The sequence below is a fragment of the Penicillium chermesinum genome (assembly GCF_028974085.1).
Source record: "Penicillium chermesinum strain IBT 19713 chromosome Unknown utg000005l:1.0-4115287.0:1.0-4118363.0, whole genome shotgun sequence".
Taxonomy (NCBI): Eukaryota; Fungi; Ascomycota; class Eurotiomycetes; order Eurotiales; family Aspergillaceae; genus Penicillium; species Penicillium chermesinum.
In genome coordinates, this window is record NW_026695315.1 from 3,497,721 (window position 1) to 3,525,290 (window position 27,570).

At 51.6% G+C, this 27,570-nt stretch overlaps 13 protein-coding genes across 13 annotated transcripts; 5 read left to right on the plus strand and 8 right to left on the minus strand.

Moving 5' to 3' along the window:
• Window positions 1-1,278: 1,278 nt before the first annotated feature.
• On the plus strand, window positions 1,279-3,122 carry pdeA (3',5'-cyclic-nucleotide phosphodiesterase PDE1; the record flags this gene model as incomplete). The annotated part of the gene is made up of 3 exons (XM_058476791.1): window positions 1,279-1,365; window positions 1,571-2,271; window positions 2,345-3,122. 3 exons carry the CDS (start codon window positions 1,279-1,281, stop codon window positions 3,120-3,122), a joined length of 1,566 nt encoding a protein of 521 aa, XP_058329681.1.
• A 350-nt stretch (window positions 3,123-3,472) lies between these two features.
• N7468_007496 (amidase) lies at window positions 3,473-5,434 on the minus strand (the record flags this gene model as incomplete). Its single annotated transcript, XM_058476792.1, has 3 exons — window positions 3,473-4,596; window positions 4,647-5,215; window positions 5,307-5,434. 3 exons carry the CDS (start codon window positions 5,432-5,434, stop codon window positions 3,473-3,475), a joined length of 1,821 nt encoding a protein of 606 aa, XP_058329682.1.
• An 835-nt stretch (window positions 5,435-6,269) lies between these two features.
• On the minus strand, window positions 6,270-7,812 carry gwt1 (putative GPI anchor biosynthesis protein Gwt1; the record flags this gene model as incomplete). The annotated part of the gene is made up of 2 exons (XM_058476793.1): window positions 6,270-7,661; window positions 7,726-7,812. The coding sequence occupies 2 exons, from the start codon at window positions 7,810-7,812 to the stop codon at window positions 6,270-6,272; spliced, it is 1,479 nt and encodes a 492-aa protein (XP_058329683.1).
• A 1,999-nt stretch (window positions 7,813-9,811) lies between these two features.
• N7468_007498 (bZIP transcription factor) lies at window positions 9,812-10,603 on the plus strand (the record flags this gene model as incomplete). Its single annotated transcript, XM_058476794.1, has 1 exon — window positions 9,812-10,603. One exon carries the CDS (start codon window positions 9,812-9,814, stop codon window positions 10,601-10,603), a length of 792 nt encoding a protein of 263 aa, XP_058329684.1.
• An 819-nt stretch (window positions 10,604-11,422) lies between these two features.
• Window positions 11,423-11,650, plus strand: N7468_007499 (uncharacterized protein; the record flags this gene model as incomplete). The annotated part of the gene is made up of 1 exon (XM_058476795.1): window positions 11,423-11,650. One exon carries the CDS (start codon window positions 11,423-11,425, stop codon window positions 11,648-11,650), a length of 228 nt encoding a protein of 75 aa, XP_058329685.1.
• A 131-nt stretch (window positions 11,651-11,781) lies between these two features.
• N7468_007500 (uncharacterized protein) lies at window positions 11,782-12,470 on the minus strand (the record flags this gene model as incomplete). Its single annotated transcript, XM_058476796.1, has 2 exons — window positions 11,782-12,056; window positions 12,143-12,470. 2 exons carry the CDS (start codon window positions 12,468-12,470, stop codon window positions 11,782-11,784), a joined length of 603 nt encoding a protein of 200 aa, XP_058329686.1.
• A 1,100-nt stretch (window positions 12,471-13,570) lies between these two features.
• N7468_007501 (uncharacterized protein) lies at window positions 13,571-14,380 on the minus strand (the record flags this gene model as incomplete). Its single annotated transcript, XM_058476797.1, has 1 exon — window positions 13,571-14,380. The coding sequence occupies one exon, from the start codon at window positions 14,378-14,380 to the stop codon at window positions 13,571-13,573; it is 810 nt and encodes a 269-aa protein (XP_058329687.1).
• Window positions 14,381-15,340: 960 nt separating this feature from the next.
• On the plus strand, window positions 15,341-16,455 carry N7468_007502 (sterol desaturase family protein; the record flags this gene model as incomplete). Its single annotated transcript, XM_058476798.1, has 3 exons — window positions 15,341-15,454; window positions 15,586-15,822; window positions 15,895-16,455. The coding sequence occupies 3 exons, from the start codon at window positions 15,341-15,343 to the stop codon at window positions 16,453-16,455; spliced, it is 912 nt and encodes a 303-aa protein (XP_058329688.1).
• A 546-nt stretch (window positions 16,456-17,001) lies between these two features.
• Window positions 17,002-18,341, plus strand: N7468_007503 (anaphase promoting complex subunit DOC1; the record flags this gene model as incomplete). Its single annotated transcript, XM_058476799.1, has 2 exons — window positions 17,002-17,485; window positions 17,542-18,341. The coding sequence occupies 2 exons, from the start codon at window positions 17,002-17,004 to the stop codon at window positions 18,339-18,341; spliced, it is 1,284 nt and encodes a 427-aa protein (XP_058329689.1).
• A 369-nt stretch (window positions 18,342-18,710) lies between these two features.
• On the minus strand, window positions 18,711-20,121 carry leu2A (3-isopropylmalate dehydrogenase LEU2; the record flags this gene model as incomplete). Its single annotated transcript, XM_058476800.1, has 6 exons — window positions 18,711-18,943; window positions 19,010-19,637; window positions 19,710-19,805; window positions 19,858-19,923; window positions 19,981-20,001; window positions 20,071-20,121. 6 exons carry the CDS (start codon window positions 20,119-20,121, stop codon window positions 18,711-18,713), a joined length of 1,095 nt encoding a protein of 364 aa, XP_058329690.1.
• An 800-nt stretch (window positions 20,122-20,921) lies between these two features.
• On the minus strand, window positions 20,922-22,033 carry N7468_007505 (CDP-diacylglycerol--inositol 3-phosphatidyltransferase; the record flags this gene model as incomplete). The annotated part of the gene is made up of 3 exons (XM_058476801.1): window positions 20,922-21,296; window positions 21,395-21,771; window positions 21,862-22,033. The coding sequence occupies 3 exons, from the start codon at window positions 22,031-22,033 to the stop codon at window positions 20,922-20,924; spliced, it is 924 nt and encodes a 307-aa protein (XP_058329691.1).
• A 769-nt stretch (window positions 22,034-22,802) lies between these two features.
• ptcA (type 2C protein phosphatase PTC6) lies at window positions 22,803-24,413 on the minus strand (the record flags this gene model as incomplete). The annotated part of the gene is made up of 1 exon (XM_058476802.1): window positions 22,803-24,413. The coding sequence occupies one exon, from the start codon at window positions 24,411-24,413 to the stop codon at window positions 22,803-22,805; it is 1,611 nt and encodes a 536-aa protein (XP_058329692.1).
• A 981-nt stretch (window positions 24,414-25,394) lies between these two features.
• Window positions 25,395-27,228, minus strand: N7468_007507 (putative RNA splicing factor (Pad-1); the record flags this gene model as incomplete). The annotated part of the gene is made up of 4 exons (XM_058476803.1): window positions 25,395-25,653; window positions 25,712-26,173; window positions 26,234-26,542; window positions 26,603-27,228. The coding sequence occupies 4 exons, from the start codon at window positions 27,226-27,228 to the stop codon at window positions 25,395-25,397; spliced, it is 1,656 nt and encodes a 551-aa protein (XP_058329693.1).
• Window positions 27,229-27,570: the final 342 nt, after the last annotated feature.

Genomic DNA, 27,570 nt, shown 5'->3' on the forward strand with positions numbered 1-27,570 from the left:
TTTCCCAAAATTTTGGTGCTAAAATCCACTACTCTGTACGAAGAGTAGCTCAAGCATAGCAATGGCTCAAGGAAGAACTTTTGCGTGTAGATGATGAAACTAACCTCGTTCCGCCCTATACGGGGCTTGAATATATTGCTCCTCGGCCCAGCATCTGTGGAGACCACCGGTGACGATCAAAGACTTTATCAGCTCCACTAGCAATGAGCTACACACTCCCAAGCTCTGAATCAGTAGCTGGATCACCAATAGTGCGACCGAAAAAACTACTCCCAGGAAAAATATCAAAGCAGATACTAGAAGCTTTTCGCAGGCGGTAGGAATAGAGAGCCTCAAGTTACGTGTCGCGGCTGCCGATTAACCTTCCCCAAGACCCGCCCCCAACTTGACATCTCCGCTTGAAAGCCCGATCTCTCCGCAGCCCTGTCTCTTTCTTCCCCTGAACTCCAAGTAAGCTGAGAACCTTGAGAAATGGCCCTCAATTGATGTTCAAGAGCTCACAATAACAGGAAGCCTTTTTGACTAGGTCCAACTTGCTCACCTCCGGCCTCCTGTAGCTTCAAAATCGCAAATCCTGATCTGACCGGGGACCCCCACAAGCCGCGCGCATCGCATCACCTCATGCCCCCTCCATGCACCGTGCAGGATTGAGTCTTGAGCGGATTTGAATACCAGTCAGGCCCTGCCTTGCTAGTGGCAGCTCCTAGATCAGCCCTTTGCATCTAGCGGTCTTGCCTCCTGGGTTGCGAAGGGAGTTCCGTCGTTCCGCCAATCGGTGTTCGCCTACTTGCAGTAGCGCCTGGGCCACAGACTGGCCCCTTCGTGGTTACACGGACTGGGGAAGGTTCCCACTCTGTTCGCGAGTCACGGAGCTTGACATTAACGGGCCCTGGCTTTTCTGCGACTTCTTGGACCTGTACTGGACGTTTCTACACCTGTGGCACGGGCACCGGAGACTGCTGAAGTCTTTGGCAGTCCCTGATTCGGGGCTGGCTTTCTTTGCGCCGGCGCGCTTGTCCGCCTGTATACGCGCGCTGCTGGTGCTGGCTTACACACAAAGCATCTTGTGCTAGCCTGTATCAAAGCCTTCATCCTGAGCCTCTCGTTTAGAACACGCTGGCTTCGATAGCCGCGGCGTGATATCCTGTGGGTCTCTTAGCCATCCCACGTCCGTGTGATTTGTGTCAAGACTACTCAAGCCTCCTTTGTGTCTGGCTTCTATAACCAAGGCATATAGCTCCTTTACGTGGAATCTTGCTGCCCGCCATCTGAGGTATCATGCCTCGTCAGCCAAAGAAGATGGCGACAGAGACCCCTGTCGAAGAAAATATGGAAGCGAAGGCATCTTTTCATATTATTGTCCTGGTAAGTCAATTCCACGTTGAGAGATTGCCGAGTCATGATTCTTTAGCCCATTCCATTGTATATTTGCCTTAAAATCTTCATGTTTTGTGTTCATCAGGTGTCTGTTTCACTTTTCCTGTACGGTAGTGGAGGTGGTCTCGGGTCTTAGCATACGATCTTCCTACGGCTCCCTTGGAGCAAGAGAGCAAGGCTGATAGGTACTCAGGGACCAACTGGTGGACCATGCGAGGACAGAGTCACCGGCATCCTTGTGAGATCGACGGCGACCGACTGGAGCCCGGGATCAGTGGTCGCCGTTGATGCCGGTACCATGCTTGCCGGCATCATCCGGCTATTGAAAAAGTCGCTCCCAGCCTCGCTGGATGACAGAACAACTTCTCCGGGAGTCCTTAACAATGGCCCCTTCAAGGGATTAAGGACACCAGACAAAACCCCAGAAGCAAATGCCGCGCATTTCTTCCGTGAAATTATCGGCGCTCTACTAATCACTCACCCTCATCTGGACCATATATCGGGCTTGGCCATTAATACTCCCATCATCGAAGCAGGCCATGGACCGAAACCCATTGCTGCCCTCCCCTCTGTACTCTCTGCAATTAAGAACCACGTTTTCAATGATGTAATCTGGCCTAATCTCTCCGACGAAGATGGTGGTGCTGGTCTTCTTACCTACAATCGCCTCACTGAAGGCGGCAACCCTCGACTGGGTATTGGAGATGGTCGAGGTTATGTGCGAGCCTGCCAAGGCATAGTCACCAAGTGCCTGAGTGTCAGCCACGGTCAGTGCAAACAACGATACCACCCCGAAACTGCTACACATCGACGTGCCGCCAGCACAGTGTTCCACCAGGCGGAAGCAAGGTCAGCCCTCTCACGCGCGAGATCTGTTGACAGGAGCGAAGCAGCGTAAGTCAAGCTCTCTCTTTCTCTCACAGTGAAAGAATCCTCATCCAAATTTTGTATTGCTAATGTATCTCAGGTTCTATTCACCAGCTAACTCGCCTCATCTTCATCCCGGGGAGCCGGTATCAGCAACGGTGGAAAGCTCTGCATTCTTCCTCCGAGACCATGACAGCGGCAATGAGATCATTATATTTGGTGATGTTGAACCGGACTCTGTCGCTTTCGAGCCTCGTAATAGACGTGTCTGGGAAACTGCCGCCCCAAAGATCGCAGCCGGCAAGCTTCGCGCGATCTTCATCGAATGTTCATATGATGACAGTGTCGATGACGACTTTCTTTACGGGCATATGTGTCCACGCCACCTCACCGCAGAGTTGAGTGTTCTCGCCGACAAAGTAATGGACCATCGGGAGGCTGCCCCTTCGGATATAGCGAGTTCAACCGAACGCAAGCGCAAACGACTTTCCGGGGGGAGCCGTGGTGGAACAGACTCGCCGGCCATGAGCCCACGTACCTACAAACGGAACCAAAGCGTATCTGGCATCCGATCCCTCGCATCTCGAGACCCGAGGTCGCACCCTGCGTCCATTGATTACGGCTTCGATGGCGCTGACGAATACAGTACCTTGGGCATCTTCGCGGACTACGAGGCGCCCGATCCGAACCGCTGGGCCGATGTTGATCCTTTGCCGTTGGCCGGGTTGGCTGTTTACATTATCCATATCAAAGAGACACTGACAGATGGGCCTCCTCCTGGCGTGAAGATTATCGAAGAGCTACGTGAGCATGGGCGAGAGGCGAACCTAGGCTGTCGGTTTTTGCTGCCCGATCCGGAAGCTGCAATCTGGGTTTAGGAAGCTTGCTTCCCTTATTAATGGTACTCTGAATAGAGATTTTCACGGCTGGATATTTTCATGCTTATTTTCCGATTCTTTTTTATTCTATTCTATTTTTTTTTCTTTTGGAAACGATAGACGTGCTTTTAATGGGCGGGCCGGCTCTTACCAGGCGTCTTTTCATTATGAGCGTCATGAACTTCGAATCTGTATTTCTCAAGCACTTCACGCGATGAACATTAGGTACATTCTTCCAATGACAGAAATTTCACGCTAACTCTTCGTAATCCAGTAAACAGTCCAGCTCAGTAGGTGACATTGCATCAAGGGAGGATCGCTCCCCGAGAAATCATCAGAATTCAGACTTTCTAGGCCGATGCCTGCTTTTCCTTCGCAAGCGCAATGACGTCTTCCCAGGATGCTGCGCTACCTGATGGAATGCGCAAACCCTTAGAAGACGCATCCGCCTCGGCCGAAGGCGCCTGGTTATCTGGAAGATCCAGGATACCCTCGCCATCCCGCGCAAAGTCAAGCAAGTCTTCTTCCGTGCCCCATTCGCTCATCGCCATAATGCCGATCGGGGCGCCGGTCCTCTTATCAAATCCGGCCGGGCAGTTGATCGAAGGACATCCTGTGAAGTTCGCCAGCCAGACATATTCCATGTTCCGGACAGAGGTCGTGCCATCCGACAGCCCCCGCGCAAGGTCTGCGTCACCGCCGTCAATGTGCCACCCGGGGATGGGGGTTGTGGGGCTGAAGACCATGAGGCCTGGGTGGGTCTTGAAGAGGTACGCAAGATGCGTCATGAGCAGATTGCGCAGTCGCTGCGCGGAGAGGAAATCCTGCGCGGTGATCTGGTACATTCCCATCGACACGAGCACCTTGTTTGGCGCCGTGAGCTTACTGATCTGGTTCGGGTTGATGCCCGACGCAATATCTGACATGATGGTCAGCACGTGTGCGCGCTGTCCCTCCGGTAGATAGGGGATCTTGATGTCGATGACTGAGTAGCCGTTTTCGCGGTAGTATTTCAGTGCCCTGTCGAAGACTTCTCGGACGGCTGGCTCGGCTCGATCGATCCATTCACTGACGATGCCGATTGTCTTGGCCCTTTTTCGGTCTGAAGGAGCGGGGACTGGAACGGGGAATTGAGCGGAGATTGGGTCTTGAGAGGCCGGGGCTGGGGCGGCCATAATGCGGTATGAGATGGCGAGATCGTCGATGCTCGAGGCCATGGGCCCCACAACGCCGACTGATGGCGCAAGGTTCTGCGTTGGAGAACGGGATACTCGGCCGTGTGTTGTCTTGAGACCCCAGATGCCGCAGAATGAGGACGGAATGCGGATTGAGCCACCGCCATCTGCGCCGAGGGCGATGGGCACGAGACCGGATCCTACTGCATAGCCGGATCCTCCCGAAGAGCCGCCACAGTAGAAAGCACTGTTATGGGGGTTCTTTGGTGTACCATAGTTTGGATTATTGTTGTTTGTGTCTGGATGCTGGGGGTTAGCTGAGAAGCAATAGAATTTGGAGTCTGCGCACCTAAGCCCAGTTCATGCATGGTGGTTTTTCCAATGATAATTGCACCGGCATCCTCCCACTGCTTGACACACCACGATGTTTCGTGTGCCTTCACAGTAAAATCCAGCTTGGATCCTAGGGTCTGCTTATACCCAGTGATGTTGACTTCATCCTTAACCGCAACCGGGACGCCGTCGAGAGGGCCCAGTGGCTTTCCTTCCTTATATCTCTTTGTAGACGCCTCGGCAGCGGCACGGATTATATCGACTCGAGACTCAAGAAATGCGGTCGAATGCTTTCCGGGTTTCTCAAGGTCGCGGCGGATCAGAGGTAGCAATGTCTCCACCACCACGGTCGGTGTCAGTTCGCCCGATTCGTAGAGAGCATGGTAATCGGCCGAAGTATAATATCCCTTGCTTCCGTTCCTTCTCGCCACAGTAGCGACTGGAACTTCCGAGGGGGCAGCCTCAATGGGAATTACACTAGGGTCGACTCGGCCAGCGTAGTCCTGCAGATGGCGGATCTGACGGATAACGTTGAAGCCGGCATTGCGCCAGAAGTGGCTCTGTATAAAGCCAACATTCTGGATCCTAAGCTCCACGGTCCCAAAGTTAATTCAGTTCGATATAGCTTATTTCGTCCTGTAGCACAAGGAAAGGTCCAAGCAGGCCGCAAACTCACAATGTGGCTCCGATCACCAGAGGAATCCCTCGGAAGACTGGGATCGACTGGTCCTCATTCTTATAAGGAACAGCCGGTCCCTCAATAGGCTGAGGGTAGTTAAGGAATGATCGTCCATCAGAACTCATTTCGTCAAGCACTTCAGGTTGGAAACCGTGCGTTGTAGTCTGCGGAGAAGCTCGAGATGCTTAGTATCACATGCCGAGGCCCACACGTAGATTGTCAGGTGATGATAAGCTGCGATAAGATGCTTGTGCACGAATGCGATTCGCGACACTGGGCGAACGTCAGTACCTGAGTATCAAAGTCCGACGAGTTCCTCGCAGGCAGTAAAGGATACGAGCTTCATTCTATCCTCAGATCTCGGTAAATGACACGGAGACACCCCCAGCACACTGGCAGTCGGAGCGCCGTGCGCCTTTCAAGTTAGGCATTTTTGCTTTGAATGCTTTGAACGCTTTCCAAGGTCTGTTTCCAACATTCAGGTTTGTAGAACTGCCTAGAGGACTTACCCACACTCTTTTCCTATTTCCGCTGAACTCCGGATCATACATCGATTGCATGCTAAGATCGCTGTTGTTGTGTGGCGCTACTTTTCTCGAGCCCTCAGCCAATGGATAGCCGCTGAAATCATGGCGCAGTCAACGCAAATACAAACCTGCTTTAGCTTCCTAGGCTGACTAGGCTTACTGTGAGGCTTTCTATAAACCTTGTATGGCCGAAACGGCTGGCTTTTGTTGGTGGTCAGTCAATTGGATGAATCCACACGCGGCGAACTATGACGACACAAAGCATTTTCTTTTGGCACCAGGGAGAAAAGCAAGGCAGTATACGGCGACCGGATCTTAGTAAAAGTCAAACGGTATTCCAGAATAAGGTATGAAGCTTAGAGAAGTCTTCACTTAACATTATAGACGGGAATCTGGAGATGGTAATACATGATCATATCTTTCTGTTATACATTTATAGACGCAGCTTAATGTTGTATTTCTCCATCGCAAGTGCAAGGCCAGTGAGAATAGCAGCGTAGGCAATCAAAATCGCCATAGCCTGTGGAGCGTTGACATCCAAAGTAGGCACAGTCAAGTTGACTGCGCCAGTAAGCAGGTTTGCAACGAGGAAAAGCGCTAAACCTCCGTGGTTGAATGCTCGCAGAATATGACTCGTCGCCAGGGATGTCCGCTCAGCCTCGTTTTCCTGGTTAGCAGCGCGGTGAACGGCGGGAAAGAAAACAGTCTCAATCAGGCAGAATAGGAGTAGCTGTGCGCTATTGAATGCAGAAACCCACAGGACGTAAGGCATATTTGCAAGGCGTCGCGAGACCATAATGTTGGCTCCGTAGCCCATTGCGTAGGTGGAATTGAAGTAGAACAAGGCAGACCAGAGGGCAACCTGCAGCACCAATGTCGTAAGAACGGACTTGCGCGCCTGCTGGGGCGATTTTGTCGGCGAGGTCCCCCGAGGAATAATGTGAGTGCCAACCCCACGTCCTGCTAGGAAGATCGCCAAGTAGCCAAGGAAAGAGAAGATTCCTTCGCGGTTCTTGGATAGAAGGTCTGTCCCACGGGGAGAGACGAGAATATAGGACTTGAGCTCAGTCGATTCCAGAACCACCTGATAAATGACCATGATGCCAAGGGACAGAATTTCGTAAGACGGAACAAAAATGGTCAGAGTGTCAAATAGCTCCACGAATGGCGGCAATAGGCCCAATGTGAAGAAAAAGTTCCAGTGCACGCCGTACTCTGACACATGTTCGGCGTAGTCAAGCCCTTTCACACTCCACAGACGGATGAGTCCTAGCACAAGTAACGGAATGGAATGCCGTACAGATCCTGCCAGTCGCTGAGCAAAGCCAGCCTTTGCTGCGCCAGATGCGCGGTTTTTCAGCACAGCGCGTGCTGACACAACACCAGCCGAGAAGACGAATGATCCAACTCCGAGATCCATCAAGGAAGTGCCCCAGTTTTCAACCTTGGCGAATCGTCGTGGGAACACTTTAAAGTCCACCGCAAGGATAGCCACACAGGTCACCACCATCATCGCCGCGCGATATGTCGTCAAGAATGGGTGAATCGGTAGGGGCTCATCTTTGTTCTGCGATCCATCATTCTTGGATTGTTTTCGGGGTGGTTTGGCTTTTTGAGCCGGACGCGGGCCATTCTTTGTGAGAAACAGGAGGGCCGCCGGGGATATTAGGAGTATGTTCAGGAGGAGCGGCATGGACGAGTAGGCCGTGGTCGCGAACAGAATGCCCAGTACATTGAGCAGGAAATCGACTATGAGGGCGGCAGGGCTATAGGGTGTGAAGAATGACAGCCGCGACTGGAGTGCAGACCACAGGAGAACAGAACTCTAGGCCAGATTTCTGTTAGCTATTGAAATGTGACAGCTCGAGACGTTGACTTGCCGAGGCCACGAGGGAGACCGTGTTGATGTCTTGGATGTTGCTCCCTGAGAGGTTGGACACAAAGGCCTCTTTCCGGGCCTTGTAGTTCGGATCCATGATATAGAGCCTTTCAATAAATCAATTGAGGTATCTGGTTTCCATTGGGTAGAGGTCCAAGCTCGAGGAGCTAAAGTTGCGGAGCCGTTTCAGGGCGGAAGTCGAGGGACTTTGTGGTTTGCGCGGGAAAACAACGTGGCAGTCAATCACCTGACAGCAAACCACATGGCACGTTAATTATCCACTGATCACGAATGTTGTCGAAGGGTTGCTACGAGACTGATGTTATTTTACGCGAATGGCCCACTAGCCAACGGATTTTGGGCATCATCATGGAACACGTCTGTAATGGCATGCCTTCCGCAACTCTACGTATTCTCATGGCCGTCTTACAAGCTGCAGCCTGGGACAGGAGAATGAGCATTTCCCGTAAGCGTCTATTCGCGAGATTAGCCCAGATCGCTTCACGCAGATGAGGTGGGAAACGGAGGGGCTCAGCAGTCTTGACATTCGATCTGATGGGCCGCAGTCCCTCCTAGGTGTCTGTGAACGGTTAAATGCAATCTTACGTCACAGGGCTGCCTCCATGTCCACAATCCTCTTAAGCTTGAAAAGTTTTTGTTGAGAATTTTCCGTGGGCCTCTTTCTTTCACCATATCCTGGTGGCGCATGTGGAAATCATTCCGAGTGGGCGCTTATTAGCGCAGGGCGATGGGCCTATAAAAAAGCAAAGCGATCCTCCCCCCCCTGCAAGGTTATTTGGCCAGTCAAATCTCGTGATCTAGTAGTGTTGGTTCCCTGTGGATCATGGTCGGAATTATCGCGGAAAGAGAAAAAAAGGGAAAAAAGAAAAAGGAAAAAAGTGTAATCAATAATCACTTTCAAATGACCTGGAGCCTTCGGAAGGCCTTGCGCCCGTTGGTTGCTGTCACACTACCCTTCTTCATGTTGCATATCAAGGTCATAAGTATATGCCTGCAGGCTCTCAAAGGCTGTTCTTGCTGCCAGTTGGTTGACAACAGAAGATAGTCGAGCTCTCCAAGCATCCAACAGAGAGAACAACTCGGTTCCAGGCCACCAAATAGCAGGGATATACGTTGTTCTATACATACTTGCCGCCAAGGCACAACCCATACCTCGGTCTTCGATAGGATCTCGAGGCCCCAACAGAAGTTCTGCAGAAACGAGTTGAAGAGGAAAAAATGGAGAGGGGTCGGTAAGGTTAAAAGATACGAACCAACAGTGGTTATGTTTATGGAATAGCGCCAAAATACCAACACATTCAACGGTACTGTAGACCATCAAACCAACATGGCACAGTGGGTTCTCGGTCGATCACTGGACCATTACGCATTGCGCCTGGCCGACCTGTGCCAAACTCGGTGGCTTTGATTGTCAAGCATCCGCCCTTTTCAGGCAAAAGCACTCAGGGAGACCAAATGCGCAGATGATCTTGGGGCCGGCACAGCTCGCATGGCCCTAGATGCTCCACAGGGTTCGTGCGGCTCCTGTTCCCCCATTGGTGCTCGTGGTCGTTTCGCAGGGAAGTGTGCCTGCGCCGGCTTCTAGTCGTTGGGCCCAGTTTTCGATAAGAAGCCATGATCTGGGAAAGTTTCAATCGTGTTGGCTGTTGTTGGCCGCTGCCAAAGGTAGATTTAGTTTAAATGGCGGTCTGTTCCCTGGCATCTTGAAATAAAGTCTTCAGAATTCTTCTGGCTATTGAGCAACTGCAAAACCCGGTCATATTGTCACCCAATTACCAGGGAGGGGGGTACCAGTTCCACCTTTCTCGTGTGTTATCCCTGCTCCCTCACGGCCCCGGAGATACAGGGGTTGGCAGCCACCCCGATCGCGAGGCCAAAAAGGGCGATGAAACCGAAAAGGCAGGAGATAGCCTAGTCATCTCCTGTTCATGCTGAGTTTACCTCCTCTTTGGTTCTGTCCACACCAGGTGGTCACGGGCCCTGTCTGGGGGTGGAAAGGCCGGGCCAACGATCGGAATCTCTAGTATGGTTCCCAACCCATCAGCACTGCAAGGATCATCCAACAACGAGGAGCCATGGACAGAAATGAGGAGGAACAATCTAAGAAGCGAGACAATCGCTCAAGCTCGAGAACTGTCGCCTCCCTTTCAGCCGATCAACTCGAGCGAAAACGTGCGAACGACCGAGAAGCACAACGGCTGAACCGCTTGAAAGCACGACAACGACTCGAGCAACTGGAGCAAGAAGTTATTGAGCTACGTGAACAGCTTTCTGGGATGCATATGCAGAATGAGCAGCTCTGTCAACACAGCGCTGCTTTGCAAGATGAAAACAGGCGGCTGAAACAAGAATTGGCAATGTACAAGGGACAGACTGAACTACCAGGTATCGAAGAGTCAAATACAGTGTATCCCAGCGGGTGGTACCCAGACGATAAGACGGGGCCTGCATATATCCCTCGGGCACGATCAGCCTTCCAAACCTCGAGTCGAACCCGAACTTCCCAAGCAAACGAATGGCCGTCGCAATCAACTTCACGTTCGGTATCGTTGGGTCAGACTTCCAACCCAGTTTACTCGGCTCGGATGGACCAATACACAGAAGAAGCACAGCGGCATGCGAGGGATGCTGGCCATATGCAAGCTGGGAGTATTGAAGGCAGGTTCGGGGGCGTTGTTGGAGGAATGGTGTACCCAGAGGCTCAACAGGCTGGGGCTTTACCACCATACCAACACATGCAGAATGCTATCCCCAGCACTTATCTTCCTCCCTCCAGCGACCCTTATGCCTCAGCATCATCACAGCCTCGTCTCCCTTATCCACCCACAGAATGGCCCTCGCAGGCATATGAAACCCCCAGAAGATAGATAGGGTACGATCTGCAGAGATAGGTTCTCTCCCGTGCCATGACATCGATGGGTTATTTTTGGTGAAGGAAAACTAGATTGGACACGATATCTTGGGGACCAAATATCCAAACTTTGGAATGAGATAACTCAGCAGCATGGATGAAATGGCAGATGGTTAACCTAGTAACGGACTTTATGCAACGGCAACTGGAATTTATACCTGAATAGCATGGAATTCTCAAATAAACTATGTTTCCAATATCCTTCGACGGGTATTATATCCCGATATTGCTTTCCACTATCATTCAACTAAATCCCAAGGTAGGCCCCTCCGCCGAGTCAACCTGGAAGTCGAAGAGGGTCAAGTCCTCTTCATAAGGAATGACGTAGCCGTATGTTATCCTGCATCGAGGGGTCAGTGATTTACATTCAGTTTGATCCGTGCTGTCCAGTTAGATTTACCTCTTTTGTTGGATGCTTGCTTGATACTCCGCCAGGGCTGTCAAGTTCTCGTGATAACTCATTTGGCAGTACTGGAAACCCTTGCTCTTTTCGCTCGGGTCGGTTATAGATGGACCCACGACAACGAGTCTTTTGTTCCTTTGCACAGGACAGGGACTTCAGAATCTTGATTTCCCTAAGGAGCCAGTCCCTGAAGTCCTGGCTGGCATCTTGCCTAACTTTGAAAATGACTACCGCGTGTGAATTATAGCGCCTAGACACCTTATCCGCCAGTGGCGGGAATGAGAACCCTACCGATGGGAACCAGACCTCAATTTGGGTCACTTCCGAGCTGAACAATGAATACAATGGGTGAAATGCACTAATTTACCGGCCATGCAGCCGACCTTCCAGAACTTCTCCCTTCTACGAAACCGCATTGATTATTTCAACCCTAGGCTCAAGAATCTAGTAGAATCCGCCTCCAGGGCTGATCTGATGTGGCTGGACCACAACCCCAGGAGTCCTAACCTAGTTCACTCTAAGTCTGATCGCATTACGAAATTTCAATTTCAAGCCACCACTGGTACGAGTATTAGCATCGCTGATGACTCTTCTACATAAATATACCCATGAGTTTAACTGTCACTGGGAGGTGTTGATTCAACTTGCACGTTTGTTCACTAGTAGAGATTGAATACGCAAAACGGACTTCAAGTCCTGAGCGTAGACTCCACTATTTGTTCTCTCGTGGTCTAGTCACTCGGTTCGTTGTTCTTTTCGTCAAAACAGATACACAAGGCGGCCATCAAGGCTGCGTCCACCCCAGGAGCCACGACGACCGCGTAAGTCTGCTGACCGAAGATAATATCACGACGGCTAAGCAGTTTACGGTCAACGCGAGCTACCGAGTGCCCGGTCTTGTCGTCGACAATGTCTGCCGTATGATCGAACCATCCTCCTTTCATTGTGAAGTTGTGTGTCCTGTCTTTGTTGTCGGTGAATGTGGCGGTGGCCTTGGAGCCCACCACTATGATAATGGTTAGTGTATGGACTCTACGTTATCGTCTCTAGTGTCTAATATTTGACAAATACCAGGGAAATTTTGGAACTTACACTTAAGACTATTCTTTATTTCACAGATCTCCTTGCCGTGAATGTCCTCAATGGCGTAAGTGGTATGGAGATGGAAATGCTTCTTAACAATGTCGAACAGGTGCGTGCCGGAAGCATCCTCGACCTTCTTGCGGCCAGAGATGGATATTAAGGCCCCGTGAACTTTCAGGAAAGGCTGTTGATTCTCGAACTTGATGTCAAAGCTGTCCCCAGTGACAGAAAGGACCTTTTCTTTAAGGACTATAATTTGGGGCTGCTGCGAAACAAATTGATCGAAAAGAGCGATGGGCTCGGGGAACGGCGCAAGATCATGATGTAATAATCCCATGATGGTAGTTATGAATTACTTTGGGTGTTTTAAAGAGGGTCTCAGATCTCAAAGCAGAGTTTCCAGATCGAGGAGCACGCGGGGTAGATCTGTATCGCCACGGTATCATCACGTGATGCAAATCGTATTCGGATGAAGCCGTAGCGTCATGATTCCTTCTGGAGTCATTTTCCGTCACGAAAAAAGTAGGTCGCTTAAAAGATAATTTTTGAAGCGCTGACTGACGGTCTCCAACTCCTCGAGACCATGGCTCGAAGTTAGTCACCTTGCAGAAGCCCCCCGCGTGCGTTTCAATCCTTGCCTGCGGCCTCCCCACATTAGAGATATCTATAGCGTTATCTACAGTAATCAGGTCTTTAGGATACCGGGACTTGTTTGTTTGTCAAAAAAAAAAAGAAAAGAAAAACTAAATAAATGGCGTTTCCACGGCGGAATAAGAACCGTGCCGCGTGCCGCCGCTGCTAGAGACAAAGGTTACAGGTGCCCCTGAATTTGGCAGCCTCATGTGGGATGTATTTAACAATACTGGATATTACATAATGTATCATTAAAGTGGCCCTCCATGACGGGTTGTTTGACCGGCCAGCAAGGCCATGAGCCTTCCGACCTTCGCGTCCTTAACTCAGAGTAGCTCTGATAGTCACTTGGCGAAAAGTATAAGAGAGTCTACAATGGACCGAAATTCGACGCAGTAGTAAATTTGATTGTGATAGATCAATTGGGCTCAAGTCGACATACAAAGAGAACTATCGTCATCGTTTCCCCCTTTCCGGGGATCGTTTTTTGCCATAAAATCTAAGGTCTCAGGAAAAATCATGAAAATTAGGAAGACCGGGATAAATCAGTGACATCAACAAAATCAGAAAAGTTCGGCGGATCATTGGGTGTGTTAATGCCGTTATGGAGACCGTTTGCCCATGACGTGCGAGCCTCCAGAGTACCTCAATACATCTTCACAACTGAAGTGCTCTACTTTGATCAATGATCAAGTATTAGGCCAGCGAGCAGGGACCGCGAGACGCGAAGCAATAAACTCTTCCTCCTCAGAATGACCAGGGCTTTGCTTGTAGTCGACATTGAAGCCGAGACGCTTATGTTCGTCAATGAGCTATGAGAAGATAGTCAGCATATTTGTTCTCTTTACTAGGAAATGTAGCAACTTCGGTTTGGGCACGTACGTCTTCAATGTTGGGGTAGTCCCGCATGAGTCCTTGCATGAACCAGACGCGCAGACACTCGATGAAAACCTGCACATTATCCGAAGCATCTTCGAAGGTATCAGGGAAAATGGGACTGAGGACTCGGCAAGCTTCGAGAGCATCCACGGTGTAAAAGCGGTTTGGGTCGTTCGAGCAGACGTGCAGGACAATCTTGTGTTTGTCATTTTCCCCGGCATAGGGCTCAAAAAGTTTAACGTATGACTCCTTGTGGGAGGTCAAAGAATCCCAGTTTGCAAGCACAATAGCAAGGCCAGATTCGTAGAGCTGGGACTTCTTGACAATATGGTCAATGTAACTCATCAGCTCGCCGTAGACCGAAATAGGACGGTGGGAGTCGTAACAGAAGGTGAAAACGTGATAGTCCTCCAGCTCCTTGTATCCATAGGCTTTCCGGTGCTTGTAGATGACAGTTGTAATCTCAGCACGAAGCTCTTCGTTGTCCATCTCGTGAGCACTGCTGTCCGCTTCAGTGGCAGAGCAGGTGTAGGGGCGGCGGTTGATGTATACGACAAGAGGCTCGGGTTCCTTCTTGGACATTTCGCCCCCAAAGAGCAGACTTTCTTCGAAGGGAAGAATCGCCTCAAGCTTCTCAAGCTTCTCAATTTTTTGCTGAACGCGCAAATCGAACTGGTATGTGTCGATACACGGGGGTGGAGACGGGATATCCATGGTGGGCTTCGGAGAGCTCATGATTCGACGTGGCGTTGAAGTATGTCTACGCGAAAAATGGAAAGACTTTGGCGGAAGGGCTCAAAGTATCTCGAAACTACTTTGATGTCCCGTGATTTCATGCACCTAGGTGCATCGCCATTACGCTGCACCGCATTGAGGATCAAAGGGCCAGCCATTCAAACCATAAAACAACTAAAGTAGCTAGCCACATAATGCAAATTGCTTGTAGCTTCGAACTATATATTAACTTCACAATGTATTATAATCTCTCGAAAGGCCCCAGACCATCACTCTGAGAATAGCCACCAGTGTCTCTATAAGAGAGTGAAAGATCCCTTCTTTCAACTTTCTGTGCTGGATACTAGTAGTAGATCAAATGAAATAAACTGCGAACTTGAGAATATTGAACGTAGATTCAAAATCTACCGCTGATATTCTAGTGAGACCTAGGAAGGACTGCCTCAAATCCCCATGAAGAGAGCTCTTTCTCCTGTGGAAATGACCGCGTGAAATAGATACCAGCTGGGTTTCCGAAGCCCTTAGCGGCATAGTAGGATGTTCAGGAATTCCGACAGCATACGTTTCGAACATGACAAGAGCAATAGAAAGCCGTTATGCCTGGATGGTTAGTTGCCTGTACCCATAGTATTTATTAATACCATCGACCTTTAGCCCTGAACAGAAGAGACTATTAGATCGGAACTCCACAGAGGGCTTGATATCACGTGGGCCGGTGATCTTGACAGCGGGCGGTGACGTAGCCCCCCCAGCATGTTCCAGGGCACCTCCAAGTCGCATGAGCCGTGGCGTCCATTCTTCTGGTTTAGGAAGAAATCAGCCATGATATCACGGCAATTGGCTGGTTAATCTAGGGCAGTCTCTGAGGAATCTTCTGCCCTGCTTGGGCTTCAATCCCATCCGCGATTTTTCCCTTCGCGCACATTTCCAAAAGACGCCGATTTAACTGCTACTGACACTATGTCCTCACTGTTCGCGATTCCACTGCTTACGGTGGCCCTCGCGCCATCATTCTTCGCCTCATACGCGACCAGCCTCAATTTTGTGTTTTTCTACATGACCTGGTCGACTCTGGTGCTCTCTCACCCCCGTTACGAGTCATCCTTGCCGGAACAGTCATCGCAAGGCTGGTATTCTTCGTGATACCCTCTTTTCTATTTTTCTTGATCGACACACTCGTGCCATCTATCTCAGTATCCTTCAAGGCGCAAGGTGAATCCGGCTTGCCGTGTGGTAAGAGATCGGGCAATGTGCGCGTGAAGGATATCAAGGTCGTAGCGTGGTCGCTAGTGAACCTACTCCTTGGTATCCTTCTCCAGCTTTTCACCGAGTGGTTGATCATGCGCATATTTGGGGCGCGCTATGCGATCAGCGTATCTATGAGGATTCCCATGCCGTGGGATGTCATAGTTGATCTAGCCAGAGGCTATATAGTACGGGAGGTAGGTTTCCGTTGGTTGGTTGCGCTTTTTCAAACCATGAATTTGCTGCTAACGCGATATTCTTCCCCGCAGATACTCACCTATGTCGCGCACCGTTTCATCCTACACTCAGATTCGATCCTCGCAAAGTGGCACGGAACCTGGTACCACAGTCTTAAAGCCCCGTATGCTCTCACGGCTCACTACGACCATCCAGTCGCATATTTGGTCGGCCGATTCATCCCTACCTATGCGCCAGCTCTTTTATTCCGATTCCACATGCTCACCTATCTCGTATATCTGTCTTTGTGCTCCCTTGAAGAGACCTTTGCCTACTCTGGATATACCACCCTGCCGACCAGCTTCCTGCTTGGTGGGATCGCTCGTCGCACAGATGAACATCTCCTCTCAGGCGGCGATGGCAACTATGGGCCTTCCGGTATTGTGGACTGGGCCTGCGGAACCAGCATCGGAGATAGTGATATCCAGGACGACGTGATGGAGGAATTGGAGGACCATGAAGTGGAAGAGATGGTCCGACGGTTCAAGAGCAAGCTCAATGGTAAGATCAGTGGCAAGATCAATGGCGCCAAAGGCGATCTCACAGGCTCTGGACCCCGAAAGCCCAACTCGCGTAAGGTGCGGAGTGGATAAGGGCCTTGGATATATACGGAATTTTATATTTTACAGCAGGCACCCTGTGCTTCGAAACAACTGTGGCTTTTACAATTCATAATACGATTTCAATGAATCCCGTCCACTAATGGGCCGAAGCCCAGTTCGAGGGCTATGCAGAGGTCTAGTTGAATTTGCTACAGTAATGAGCTTCAGTTTCAAAAGTGTCAGCTCTTTGAATTGAAGACCACACGATCTTCAAGCAGCACCACTGGAGGCTCCTAGTACTTGGCGTTTGGATTGGTAAATCGATAGACGCGCCCCTTCGGCGCAGTATTGACAAGATCATGGTTAGCCTGCCAAGGCTCAAGACCTCCTTCAAACACCTGTAGAGAGCCTATCAGCTGGCGACTACTCACTCCTGTATCAAACGCACGATATAGACTAGAACCCACATGTGTACCCACTCAAATATATCACAGCGACGGGAGAGTGCCTCGCGACGACAAGCCACGCTAATCCGAAAGAGGAATTAAGCTTCTCAAGTCACAACAATCTCTATTCAACCCCGCGCCGTTCATCGCAATGCCAAACCTGCGCCGCCAGCCCAATCCGAGTGGCCAGCTGGATGAGGCACGTGCCGGAAATCTTCGTGCACAGTTCCAGACTCCGCCGTCGCGCCGCACCCCTTCCAACCCAACACGCGCCGCTCCTCCATCAACAGGGCCTCATGAGATAACCCCGGACGCATTGCCTGCGATGGCCCCTCCAGCAGGAATAATAAACCCTTTCGGTATCTTTGGCCGTGGTACTCGACATGACCCTCAAGCTCCACCGCCCCAAGAATATGGTGAGGACGAGGGTGAGGACGAGGACGTGTTTGATGACGCGGACGAGGACTTTGATCCCCACGCCCAGGATGTCAACCAGGACGAGTATGAGGATGAATTGGACTCAGACGAGCACCCAGGATCTGAGGAGCTCGAGGATACCGAAGATGTCGACCCAGCGGAGTTGGACGAGATGATGGATGACCAGCTCGAGGAGGACGACGAAGACATGGACCGAGGTGCGTCTACTGATCCTGCCCCAGGCACTTAGACACATTCGACTGATTATGACCAGAGCGATCGGAATCGCCTCTCCCTTCAAACCTGCGTGAAATCTCATCTCTGGCTTCATGGACCGTCTCAACCTCCAAGCCTGGCTGCGGTGTCGCAGCCCTGCGCAACCCCTCACCAATGCAGTACTGGCAATCCGACGGCCCGCAGCCACATATCCTCACCCTACATTTCTTCAAACTTGTCGCTGTCGTGCGCATCCGGGTATATCTAGATTTCAATATGGACGAAAGCTACACGCCTACAAAGATGATCTTCCTCGCCGGGATGGGCGGCAACGACCTTGTCGAGTTCGCAACCTGGGAAGGCGAAGCGCCACGCGGCTGGGAAGACATCCCGCTCGAGGGCGTTGGCGGCCGGAATGGAGGCTGGGTACACGAAGACAAGACCCGTCCACGTCGCAGATCGAGCCACGCCGAGGGCGAAGATAGTGACGATGGGGACTCCGAGCTGGAGGAGAGACTGAGGCAGGAGCCTTACTACGGTAACGTTCTCAAGGCTATGGTGATTCAGATGCGTGTGATGGAGAATCATCAGAATGGAAAGGACACGCATGTCCGTGGATTCCAGGTTTTTGCTTCTGACGGGTCCCGGGCTACTATGACTGCCCCGTCCGCTTCTGCTGATGGACGTGACCGTCTCCGGAGACATAGCCATCGCCAGTCTTTGCGGCCAAATTCCCATCATGATCGGGTAGGCAGTGTGGATTTAGATGTGGCGAGGTTGGACTTACAAGCAGTGAGGCCTGTTTCCCCGAGTGGGTTGGAAGAGCCGGAGTGGATGGGCGAGCCTATTATTCGGTGAGATGAATCATATATTCCGGCATGTTAGCGGCGTTTTCCCTCTCCTGTTGCTTCGGCGTTTTGTACTGGCGTTAAGATACCCAGGTCGAGTTTCTTCATGGAATGTCATAATTGGAAAGATTCATCATGACTAGGCGATAAATCGTTTCATGCACTATACCTTCCCTGATTCACGAAGCACTAGACTAAGTGATACATCAAGTTGCCTGCTATTATCAGCGACCTTCTGGTATGATTCTAGACGATGTGCCTCGAGCTTTACCGCCGCGAAGAAGATGAAAATTGTGTTGGCGTTCATTCTATAACTGCCGAAGGGTATTTGAATTTTCAACTAGAACACTTGTCATATCTCATGCGAAGCAGATATATTTTACTTGAGCAGCTTCTCCAGCTCAGCGGCAACGGCATCACCAACTTCCGCAGTGGTAGCAGTGCCGGAAATGTCACCGGTGCGGATACCAGCCTCGATAACGTTGCTGACGGCCTTCTCGATGAGCTTGGCCTCGTCTAACAAGTTGAAAGAGTACTGGAACATCAGGGCCACAGAAAGGATAGCGGCGACAGGGTTGACAATGCCCTTGCCAGCGATATCAGGAGCAGATCCTACATTCATCAGTATGTTGCACGGAGAAACGAAAAAAGGATCAACGCCCCTAAGACAAGACTTACCGTGAATAGGCTCATAGATACCGTTCACCTTGCTCTTACCATCTGGCACGCCAGTCACACTAGCACTAGGCAGCAGGCCCAGCGAGCCAGGAATCACACTCGCCTCGTCGCTAATGATATCACCGAACAGATTGCTAGTAATGACGATACCATTCAGCTGACGAGGGTTCTTCACCATAATCATTGCCGCAGAGTCAATCAGCTGGTGGTTAATCTGCACCTGCGGGAACTCATTCGCCATGACCTCGGTGACCACCTTGCGCCACAGACGACTGGTCGCAAGCACGTTGGCCTTGTCCAGACTCCACACGGGGAGAGGCGGGTTGTGCTGGAGCGCAAGGTTGGCGCCCAGCCGGGTGATGCGCTCGATCTCGGCGCGGGAGTATGGCTCCGTGTCCAGCGCGAAGCCAGAGCCGTCATCTTCCTTGCGCTCGCCAAAGTAGATTCCGCCGGTCAACTCACGGATGATGTTGAAGTCGACGCCGCGGCAGACGTCAGCCTTCAGAGGGGAGTGTTCGACGAGCGAGGGAGCGGCGAAGTTGCAGGGACGCAGATTGCCAAAGGCACCCATTTCTTTGCGCAGCTTGAGGAGGCCTTGTTCGGGGCGGACGGCGCCGGTTCCCCATTTCTGGGGTTGGGAGTTGTATTAGTTGGGTTGGGCCTTTTGTGGAAGGGTTGGGGTCTGGGTTATAGAGCGTACAGGTCCGCCGATAGCTCCCAGGAGGACGGCATCGGCATTCTTTGCAGCAGTCAGGGCCTCGTCAGTCAGGGGAGAGCCGGTGGCGTCAATGGAAGCCTAGTTCTTGGTTAGCTATTGTGCTAACTTAGTCGGTTGGAGGTATACGAACGCCGCCGAGGAGGTGGTCCTGCAGGTTGAAGGAAACATCGCGATGCTTCTCGATAACGCGGAGCGTCTGGGAAAGAGCGGTCAGATCTCAAGATTTTCAGCTCAAATCCATAGATGGTTCTACCTTGACAGCTTCGGCAATGACCTGATTTGCGGGTTAGCTTGTTGTTTCTGTGGCTAGAGAAGAGCCGTTTGCAAGCAGATAGGAACGTACCTCAGGGCCGCAGTGGTCACCGGCGAAGACAACGATGTTATAAGCAGGCATTCTGAATTGAGTAGCAGGGGTTTGCAATTGAAGAGTACTCGATTGGTTCAAGGGTTGTCGGCGGTTTTAAAAAGGTGGGATGCGGGCGACTGGAGACCCCCACCAGCTCCGAGATCGGCGACGCGCCATGGGTCTTTCCGATATTCTGCAGCTTAGTCGGCCTGGGGTTCACGAAAACGATGCATATATTGACGAATTTGATTGAACGTAACTTCGGCTCAGATCTAATGGTCTCTGGATAATTAATATCCAATTGATCGTGTATATAGACAACTTGGATATGCTGAAGCTGCCCGTGATTATTTGAAGCTTTAGCAGCACAAGCTTTTGGTAGATCTGCTGCGGCTACAGCCGGGCCGCTCGGCTTGGGACTAGCCGCTACTCGGAGACACAAAAGTCCATACGCAAATGGGCATGCATTAAATGACGTATATAAGCTGCATTAAGGATGAGAACATGAGGGGTAGAAGGAGCCAAGGCAATGAGAAAAAAAAAATGAAGGGGTACAAAAGAATAAGGGGCAGAAGGCAAAGACGAATGTAAACAACACAGAGCGGTATGAACTGTACAAGGACTAAGCCGAGGAAGACGCCCACAAGAAGAATTCAAACCGCCAGACCAATCTTTCCGCTAGAACCAGACCCGACAGCTCCTAGCGCTGTCAGATGCAACTCTCTTGAAATCACAGACCGAAGCTCCAAAGACATGCATGACCAGAGAAAGTGGGAAGAGTGATGATGAAAGGACATTTCTAATTGGGATCAATCAAGAAAATCACCCCAGTGTTTGATTGGACGAGCTTATTTCTTCTTGTTGCGGTTGATACGTCGGGTCTCCAGATCCCCCTCAGCCAGCATCTTGCTGGCATTGACAAGCTGGACAACGTTGACCACCTGCTTGAAGAACATGACTGGGGCCGAGACGCCGGTAATAGCCCAAGGCCAAAAGCTGTCGATCTTGTTGGCGCGAGCCATCTCAAGAGCCCCGGCGCTCCAAGGGCTGGCAAAGAGGCTCGATGGGGCAGGGTGAGCAGGGTTTCCAGGCTGGATGGAGGAAGGCTTAGCGTCAGGGATTGGCTGCAGGAGGGAGGGCGACAGGATCGGCGAGGAGAAGGACAACAGGTAGAGACCGATGAAGAAGAGCTCGTTCAGAGCACAGCAAACGAATAGAACCGCCTAAGCCACGCCAGTATTAGTATCAAAAAAAAAAAAGAAAAAAAATAAAGAGCCAAAAAGAAAAGGTAAAAAACCAAAATGAGGTGGCATAGACATACCTTGCTGTGGTAGTATTGGTAAAGCAACCAGCTCTGAGTCGCCTTGACATTCTTGTGGCTCTCGTTCGATCCCCCGCGGCTCAAAGTCGCGTACATATGCATATAGTGACTGGCCAAGTCCAAGCAGATCAGACCCTGGAAGACAATAGCCCACCGGGGCCAGGCGGAGCTCAAGAAAACGATCAAGCACGAGGTGGTACAACGGTCAGTCACCATGTCCAGCACCGCGCCGAAAGTGGTCGACTGGTTGAAGTAGCGTGCAGCATATCCATCAAGTGCATCTAGCAGACATGAGATGCTATACAGGATCGAGCATGTGCGAGGGTGGAGGGGCATATAGTAGAGCGACGCGATGGCTAGGACGACTCGGAAGTAGCCTGTCAGAGCTTTGTTAGCGAGATGCATACCCCAGTCAAGCCTGAGATCACGGGACACGAGTTCACAGAAGCCATATCAGCTGTACATACCAATCAAGTTCGGGGCGAACAAGAAGATGTTTTCTCGCGGCTCTTCGGGTGTCGCGGATTGTCCTCTTTTCTTTGATGGCTTGGACGGGGTGGCTGCGGCGCCATTGCTGCCCTCGCTTTCCTCGCTGTTCTCGGCAAGGGCTGCCTTCTGCCTCCTGGTTCTTGCGCTCATTGTGAAATGGGAAAGTCTTACGGGGAAGAGAAGTGCTAGGGATTGGAGGGTGATAAGAATACGGCGATCTTAAGGGGGCCCGATAATCCCAAAAGAAATGTACGCTTATCTAAGCTTGCTATTGGCCGCCCGGACGCGTGTTTTCTGCTGGCTTGGGAGGGGTTGAAATCACTCCATGTGACCCGATACGTGTTTGCCCGGGGACATTGAGAGATTGGCTGCTGCGGATGGAATGGGAAATGCAGGCTCAGTGGATTTATCCTGGTGATACCCCCGTGCTCACGTCGTAGGTACATAGCAATGTTCCCGATTGTATCTATGCCTCGCATAGCTTCCGGCCCCCCTTTGACACTAGGGTCCTCAGCTTCCTTGCCCCTATTTTGAATAAGGTTATCTTATACGAGAAACCCTCGTACCGCAAAATGACGTTCTAACTGGTACGATGCAGATTCCGAAATTGTTGAGGGTTTATGATACAAAAACTAGACCCTTTTCGTCTTTGGTTATCGTCCCCCGAAGTCACCACTGGCAGCGACATGTGGAGAAAGATGGCCTTGGAATACGACAATAAGAGCAGTCATAGGGGAAGTAAAGACAAAATGAGATATTTCTGCAAGCAATAAACTCCCCGTAACATAAGAGGGTTCGCTCGGCAGTTGGAGGATTTGCAGAGAGATAGACTAAATAAAGCTGGGGAAATTATGTGCAGCACGCCCTGCCGAGCATTCAAAGTATTTACAAATGGTGAAATCGTGAGAGAATAGGGTCCTCACCTCCGTGACCGGCGCGGATCAGTGGCATCTTGTCGTCGCCACTCGCGAGACTCTTTCGTTCCCAGGCTTCCCACGCCACCTTCTTGTCGGCGTTCCCACCCACCAAGTCGGACGACAAGACAAGTAGCGTTGTCTCCCTCCTTGGAAACCTCGGTAGCAAAGCCAACGACGTCGCGGGCACCCTGCTCAGGTGTACGGGCTTCTTTAACAATGTCGACAACCTCTTGGTCTAAAAGCGTACCGCTGATACCATCTGACAATAGGACTAGGAAAGAGAACTCGGCCGGACCCATCTCGACCCGGCGGAGTTCTGGTTCTGCGGAGACACCCATTCGCTTGGACTGGACATCCCCGAAGGCACGAGTGTTCGCTAGTCCACTCATGCGCTCCTCGCCGAAAGAATCAGTCACAAAAGTGGCCGCATAGCGGCGTAGTCGCCCTGCCTCGATGGGCGACGAGGGGTGATGGTTTGACGTAACAGGAATGGCTTCACCAGTTGCAGTAGAACAGAGCAATATTCGGGTGTCTCCAACATGAGATACAAGGAGACTCGACGGACCAGCTGGATGCCAGAAGGGAGTAGGCGTGGGCGTGGATATCAAGGCGACGCTGCCCGTACTCCCACCCTTGAATCGCGAGTGACCACCAATCTTCGGTGTTCGGGTGAAGCTAGGGCTGTGGAGGATTTCATCTTCGTTCAAGGGCTTCTCAGCTTGCGTCAGGTCATCGTCGCGCTTGGACGCCTGGGCCTTGACAAACTCCAGGTCTGCACGGAGGAAAGCGTATTCCATCACTTCCTCAATGGATACTTGATCGGGAGACGCTGAATCCTCACCATTGTTTCCATAGTATGCGAAGTGCCTGGGCTCAAAGCGCCTGAAATATCCTCCGACCATACGTCTCCAGCTCTGCACAAGGCTCTTTTCAAGATCGCCAATCTTACGCCGATTGGCCTGCTGCAGCACCGGCAACGGCCCCACGCCATCGCCCGCTTTCCCACGTACGGGACCCGGCTGGATGCTTGATTGGAGCTCGAAATCGGCGGCCGTATGTTGAATATACTCATGCAGGTTGTCTTTCAAGTAGGTGCTACATTCATCACCCCCGTGGCCATCGAAAATGCCGAAATAGAATGTCTGAGGATCTCCACTCGCAGTGTTTGCGGCCCGTGATTCGTGAGCTGGAAGATTCCGGTTGATTTTCAACGATGCAGGTGGTCGCTTTGCAAAGGCGGGAATATCGATTACGCCGGCTTGAAAGGTGTCTTCATTTGACGGCCGCGTACCGCGGGCTGTGGCCGCCCCGAAGTGATGCTTAGCGCTACGTAGCGGGATTCGGACCACCGTAGTCTCCCTGTCAACCAATGCGCCATACGAGGTGGGAGGATGGGGCGTTTCGCCCGTGTGTGGAACTGATTCGGCGCGAGGAAGCTTATGGAACGGATTGGCTAGGCCCTGAGAGTCCGGGTGAAGCGAAGATGAAGGCAAATGGGTAACAAAGTAGTCGTGGAACTGAGGTCGCTTCTTTGCGGACAGAGTCGCCTCTGGAACTCCGGAGCTGAACCGACGCGACCTGCGAGGGCAGATCAAGGCTCCTACGTGTTTCATTGTTAGCGGAGGCCATAAGCTGGGAGGGTAACGTTCGGGCGTCTGGACGTACCGTAACGGCTGGCCGAGGTCGCGGCCCGGCCTGTTACTCGCCTCGCTGAAATGGAGATCATGAATGGCCCATTGATCGTGACAATTACGGAAGAAAGGAGTTATCTTGGAACAGCGTGGGGTGTCCGAACAGTTTTCTGGCCCGAGCGTCGGCAGATTAGATTGGAGAACGGCAAGGACTCCGGCTGCAGTTCCGCTCTGGCAGCTAACTGGGAGGAGGCCTGGGTAATGCCGGCAACGCCACCATTCAGTCAAGCCTCGGACAGCTGCAAGCTATTCCAGAACGAATCTGTATTGACCGAGGATATCGAAAGTTCATTCCACCAGATATCTACTACCTATTCAGGAAGGCTCCAACCACTGAAAGGTTGTGACAGAGGGCTCAGGCTACGCTACGACGAAGAAACATGCCCCCAGTTAGGGGAGGATTGACGGCGCAACCGATCAAATTTTTAAGGTCAAGATAAGTGGCTATCAAAGCCGCGCGACTTCGGGAAAGGCGTGGTGACATCTGCGAGTGACTGATGCCATGTTAGAGGGGGATAGGGGGGTGCAGAGAGAGAGAGAGAAAAGGAAAAGAAACCGCTAAGGTAAGTCGCAAAGTAAGTTGTGTGTCGCAGAATAACTCGTAAGTCGCAAGATAACTTTCAGGCCGTAAGACAACTTGTAGGTCGCAGAATAACCTGTAGGTCGCAGAATAACTTGGTAGGCCGCAAGACAACTTAAAAGTCGCAGAATAACCTGTAGGTCGCAAGAAAACTTGTAGGACGCAGAATAACCTGTAGGTCGCAGAATAGCTTGTTGGTCGCAAGACAACTTGTAGGACGCAGAATAACTTATGGGTCGCAGAATAACTTGTAGGCCGCAGAGTAACTTGTAGGTCGCAAGACAACTTGTAAGTGGCAGAATAAATTGTAAGTCGCCGCCAAGTCAGATAGCTCGATTGCGGTTGAAGAGACTGCGGTAGACAGCGTCGACAACGGGTTCCGCAGTTATCGTCCTGCCTCCGAAGAAACGACCATTGAGACCCTGCAAGGCTTTCTCTCCGCCAGCAACGCGCTCGAACTTGAGGTAGATATCGCCGTCGGAGTGTGGATCCAGCGAAATGTGAATTACGCGGCCGTACGATTGCTCACACTCGGCACGGACTTCGTTCTCAAGTTCCTTGATCCATTCGTCGCTTTCGACCCTGTATGCAGGCATTAGCCTTTGAACGATAAAAATCGTGACCCAGCACAAGTACTTACTCGGAGGCATCAAACGCGTTGCTGATCTTAATGCAGCGACTGGCCGGGGTTGCGGGGGTAGGCAGGGGACGGGCCTCAGTTCCAGGGCGTGGGATAATCTGCTGTTCGTGAGAAGCGGGACTGGCTTCACCGGTCCGGGCGAGCGCGCGCATCAATGAGTCCCTGCTATAGTTGTTGAAGTTCACACCAGCCACATCAGCATCGTCCAGGGCACTGGCCCCGGCGCCTTGCTCATTGCCGCCAGCACGGGCAAAGTTGTTGGAACCACCGGCCTGGATGCCACGACCACCCTGGCCAGAGAAGGAGGATCCCTGTTGGTTGGCTGAAGATGAAGAGCGATTGGCATTGCCATCTGGGGTGGAAGACTTATCGTTTCCAAGACCCACACGGATTGTGCGGCCAGCGAGCTCAAAGTTGTTCATTCCTTCCAAAGCAGTGCGAGCATCTGAAGGATTAACGAACCTAAAGATAAATGTCCGTCAGTATGAACACCTTCGATTAGAAAGAGGATAGGACACATACTGGATAAAACCATAGCCCTTGCTGCGTCCATCCTCGTCTGTCTGCAACTGAACGTATTCAAGCTCGCCAAAGGGGACGAACACGCTGTAGAGATCTTTCTCAGTAATGCTAAAGTGAACGTTACCGACGTAGAGTCTGTGGAAAGAAGCAGTCGTCTGACCACCAGAGCGACCCTCCCGGTTACGGGCTTGGCGATTCTTCTCTGCCTCAGTCAATGACACAATGATGGGTTGACCTGTCAGTTTCTGTCCGGTAAGCTCGAGGGCACGGGCAACAGATTCTTCGTCCCTGAACTCGACATATCCAACCCTTGTCATCAACATGTTAGCCGGAGTGACACAATGATATAAGAAGAGAGGCGCCACCTACCCCTTGGAACGGCCGCTGACACGATCCTTGACGATTTGAGCCTCCTTGACGGGCCCGGCCTGGGTGAAGAACTCGATCAAGTCTCGGGTGCGAAGGCGAACAGTCAGCTGCTGCACAAAAACGGTACGCTTGTCCCGCTCATCGTCATTAGGTTCAGGGGAATTGGTGGGGGTGCGGCGACGGTCGCGACGGCCACGGTCATGGCCACGGTCATGGCCACGGTCACGGCTATGATCACGGCTATGATCACGCTCCACACGGGGGCGGTAGCGACGGTCATTGCGGGGCGAACGCGAGCGGTGACGGCCTCCACCGCGGTAATAGTCACCATTAGAGCGACGGTCACCGTAACGGTCACGACGGGAGTAGCGGCGGTCATTGTCAGGAGTGCGACTTCTATGGCTTCCGTTAGCGCTACCGCTGTGGGGACTTCTTATATCATCGTGATCATCAGCGTCGACAGGGCGGCGACGGCGTCTGTCGCGGGAAGGGTCACGGTCGCGGTCGCGACGATCATACGAAACATTAGAGTGGCCATCGCCAGAATCCTGCTGGGGCGAGGCGGCGGGGACCGCAGCGGGCGTGGCGGTGGACTCAAGAAGAGCCTCCACGTCGAGGCCGGACATCCTGTCAGAGTCTGTCGCGCGATTTTCGACTGTAGAGGCTGAGGTATCAAGAAACAATAAGTTAAATCGGCTGGAATAACTATCAAGGTGCTAGAGGAACGATGGAGGTCAATGAGCAATTCCTTCTGCGATAGTTTGTGATTCGCCGAGGAGGAGGATAAACGATGGACAAGACAGACTATCGACATAGAGTCAGTATTCACGCAGGGCGGTGAAGGGTAAATGCACGTGATTATCGGGTTTTTCCAAAGGCCTTCGGCGGTGAGTTTATCGGGGGATGATCAGGCGAAAATTACCACTGGATTTAGGAAGCCAATTGAGTCAGAGATCACTTGATCCCAT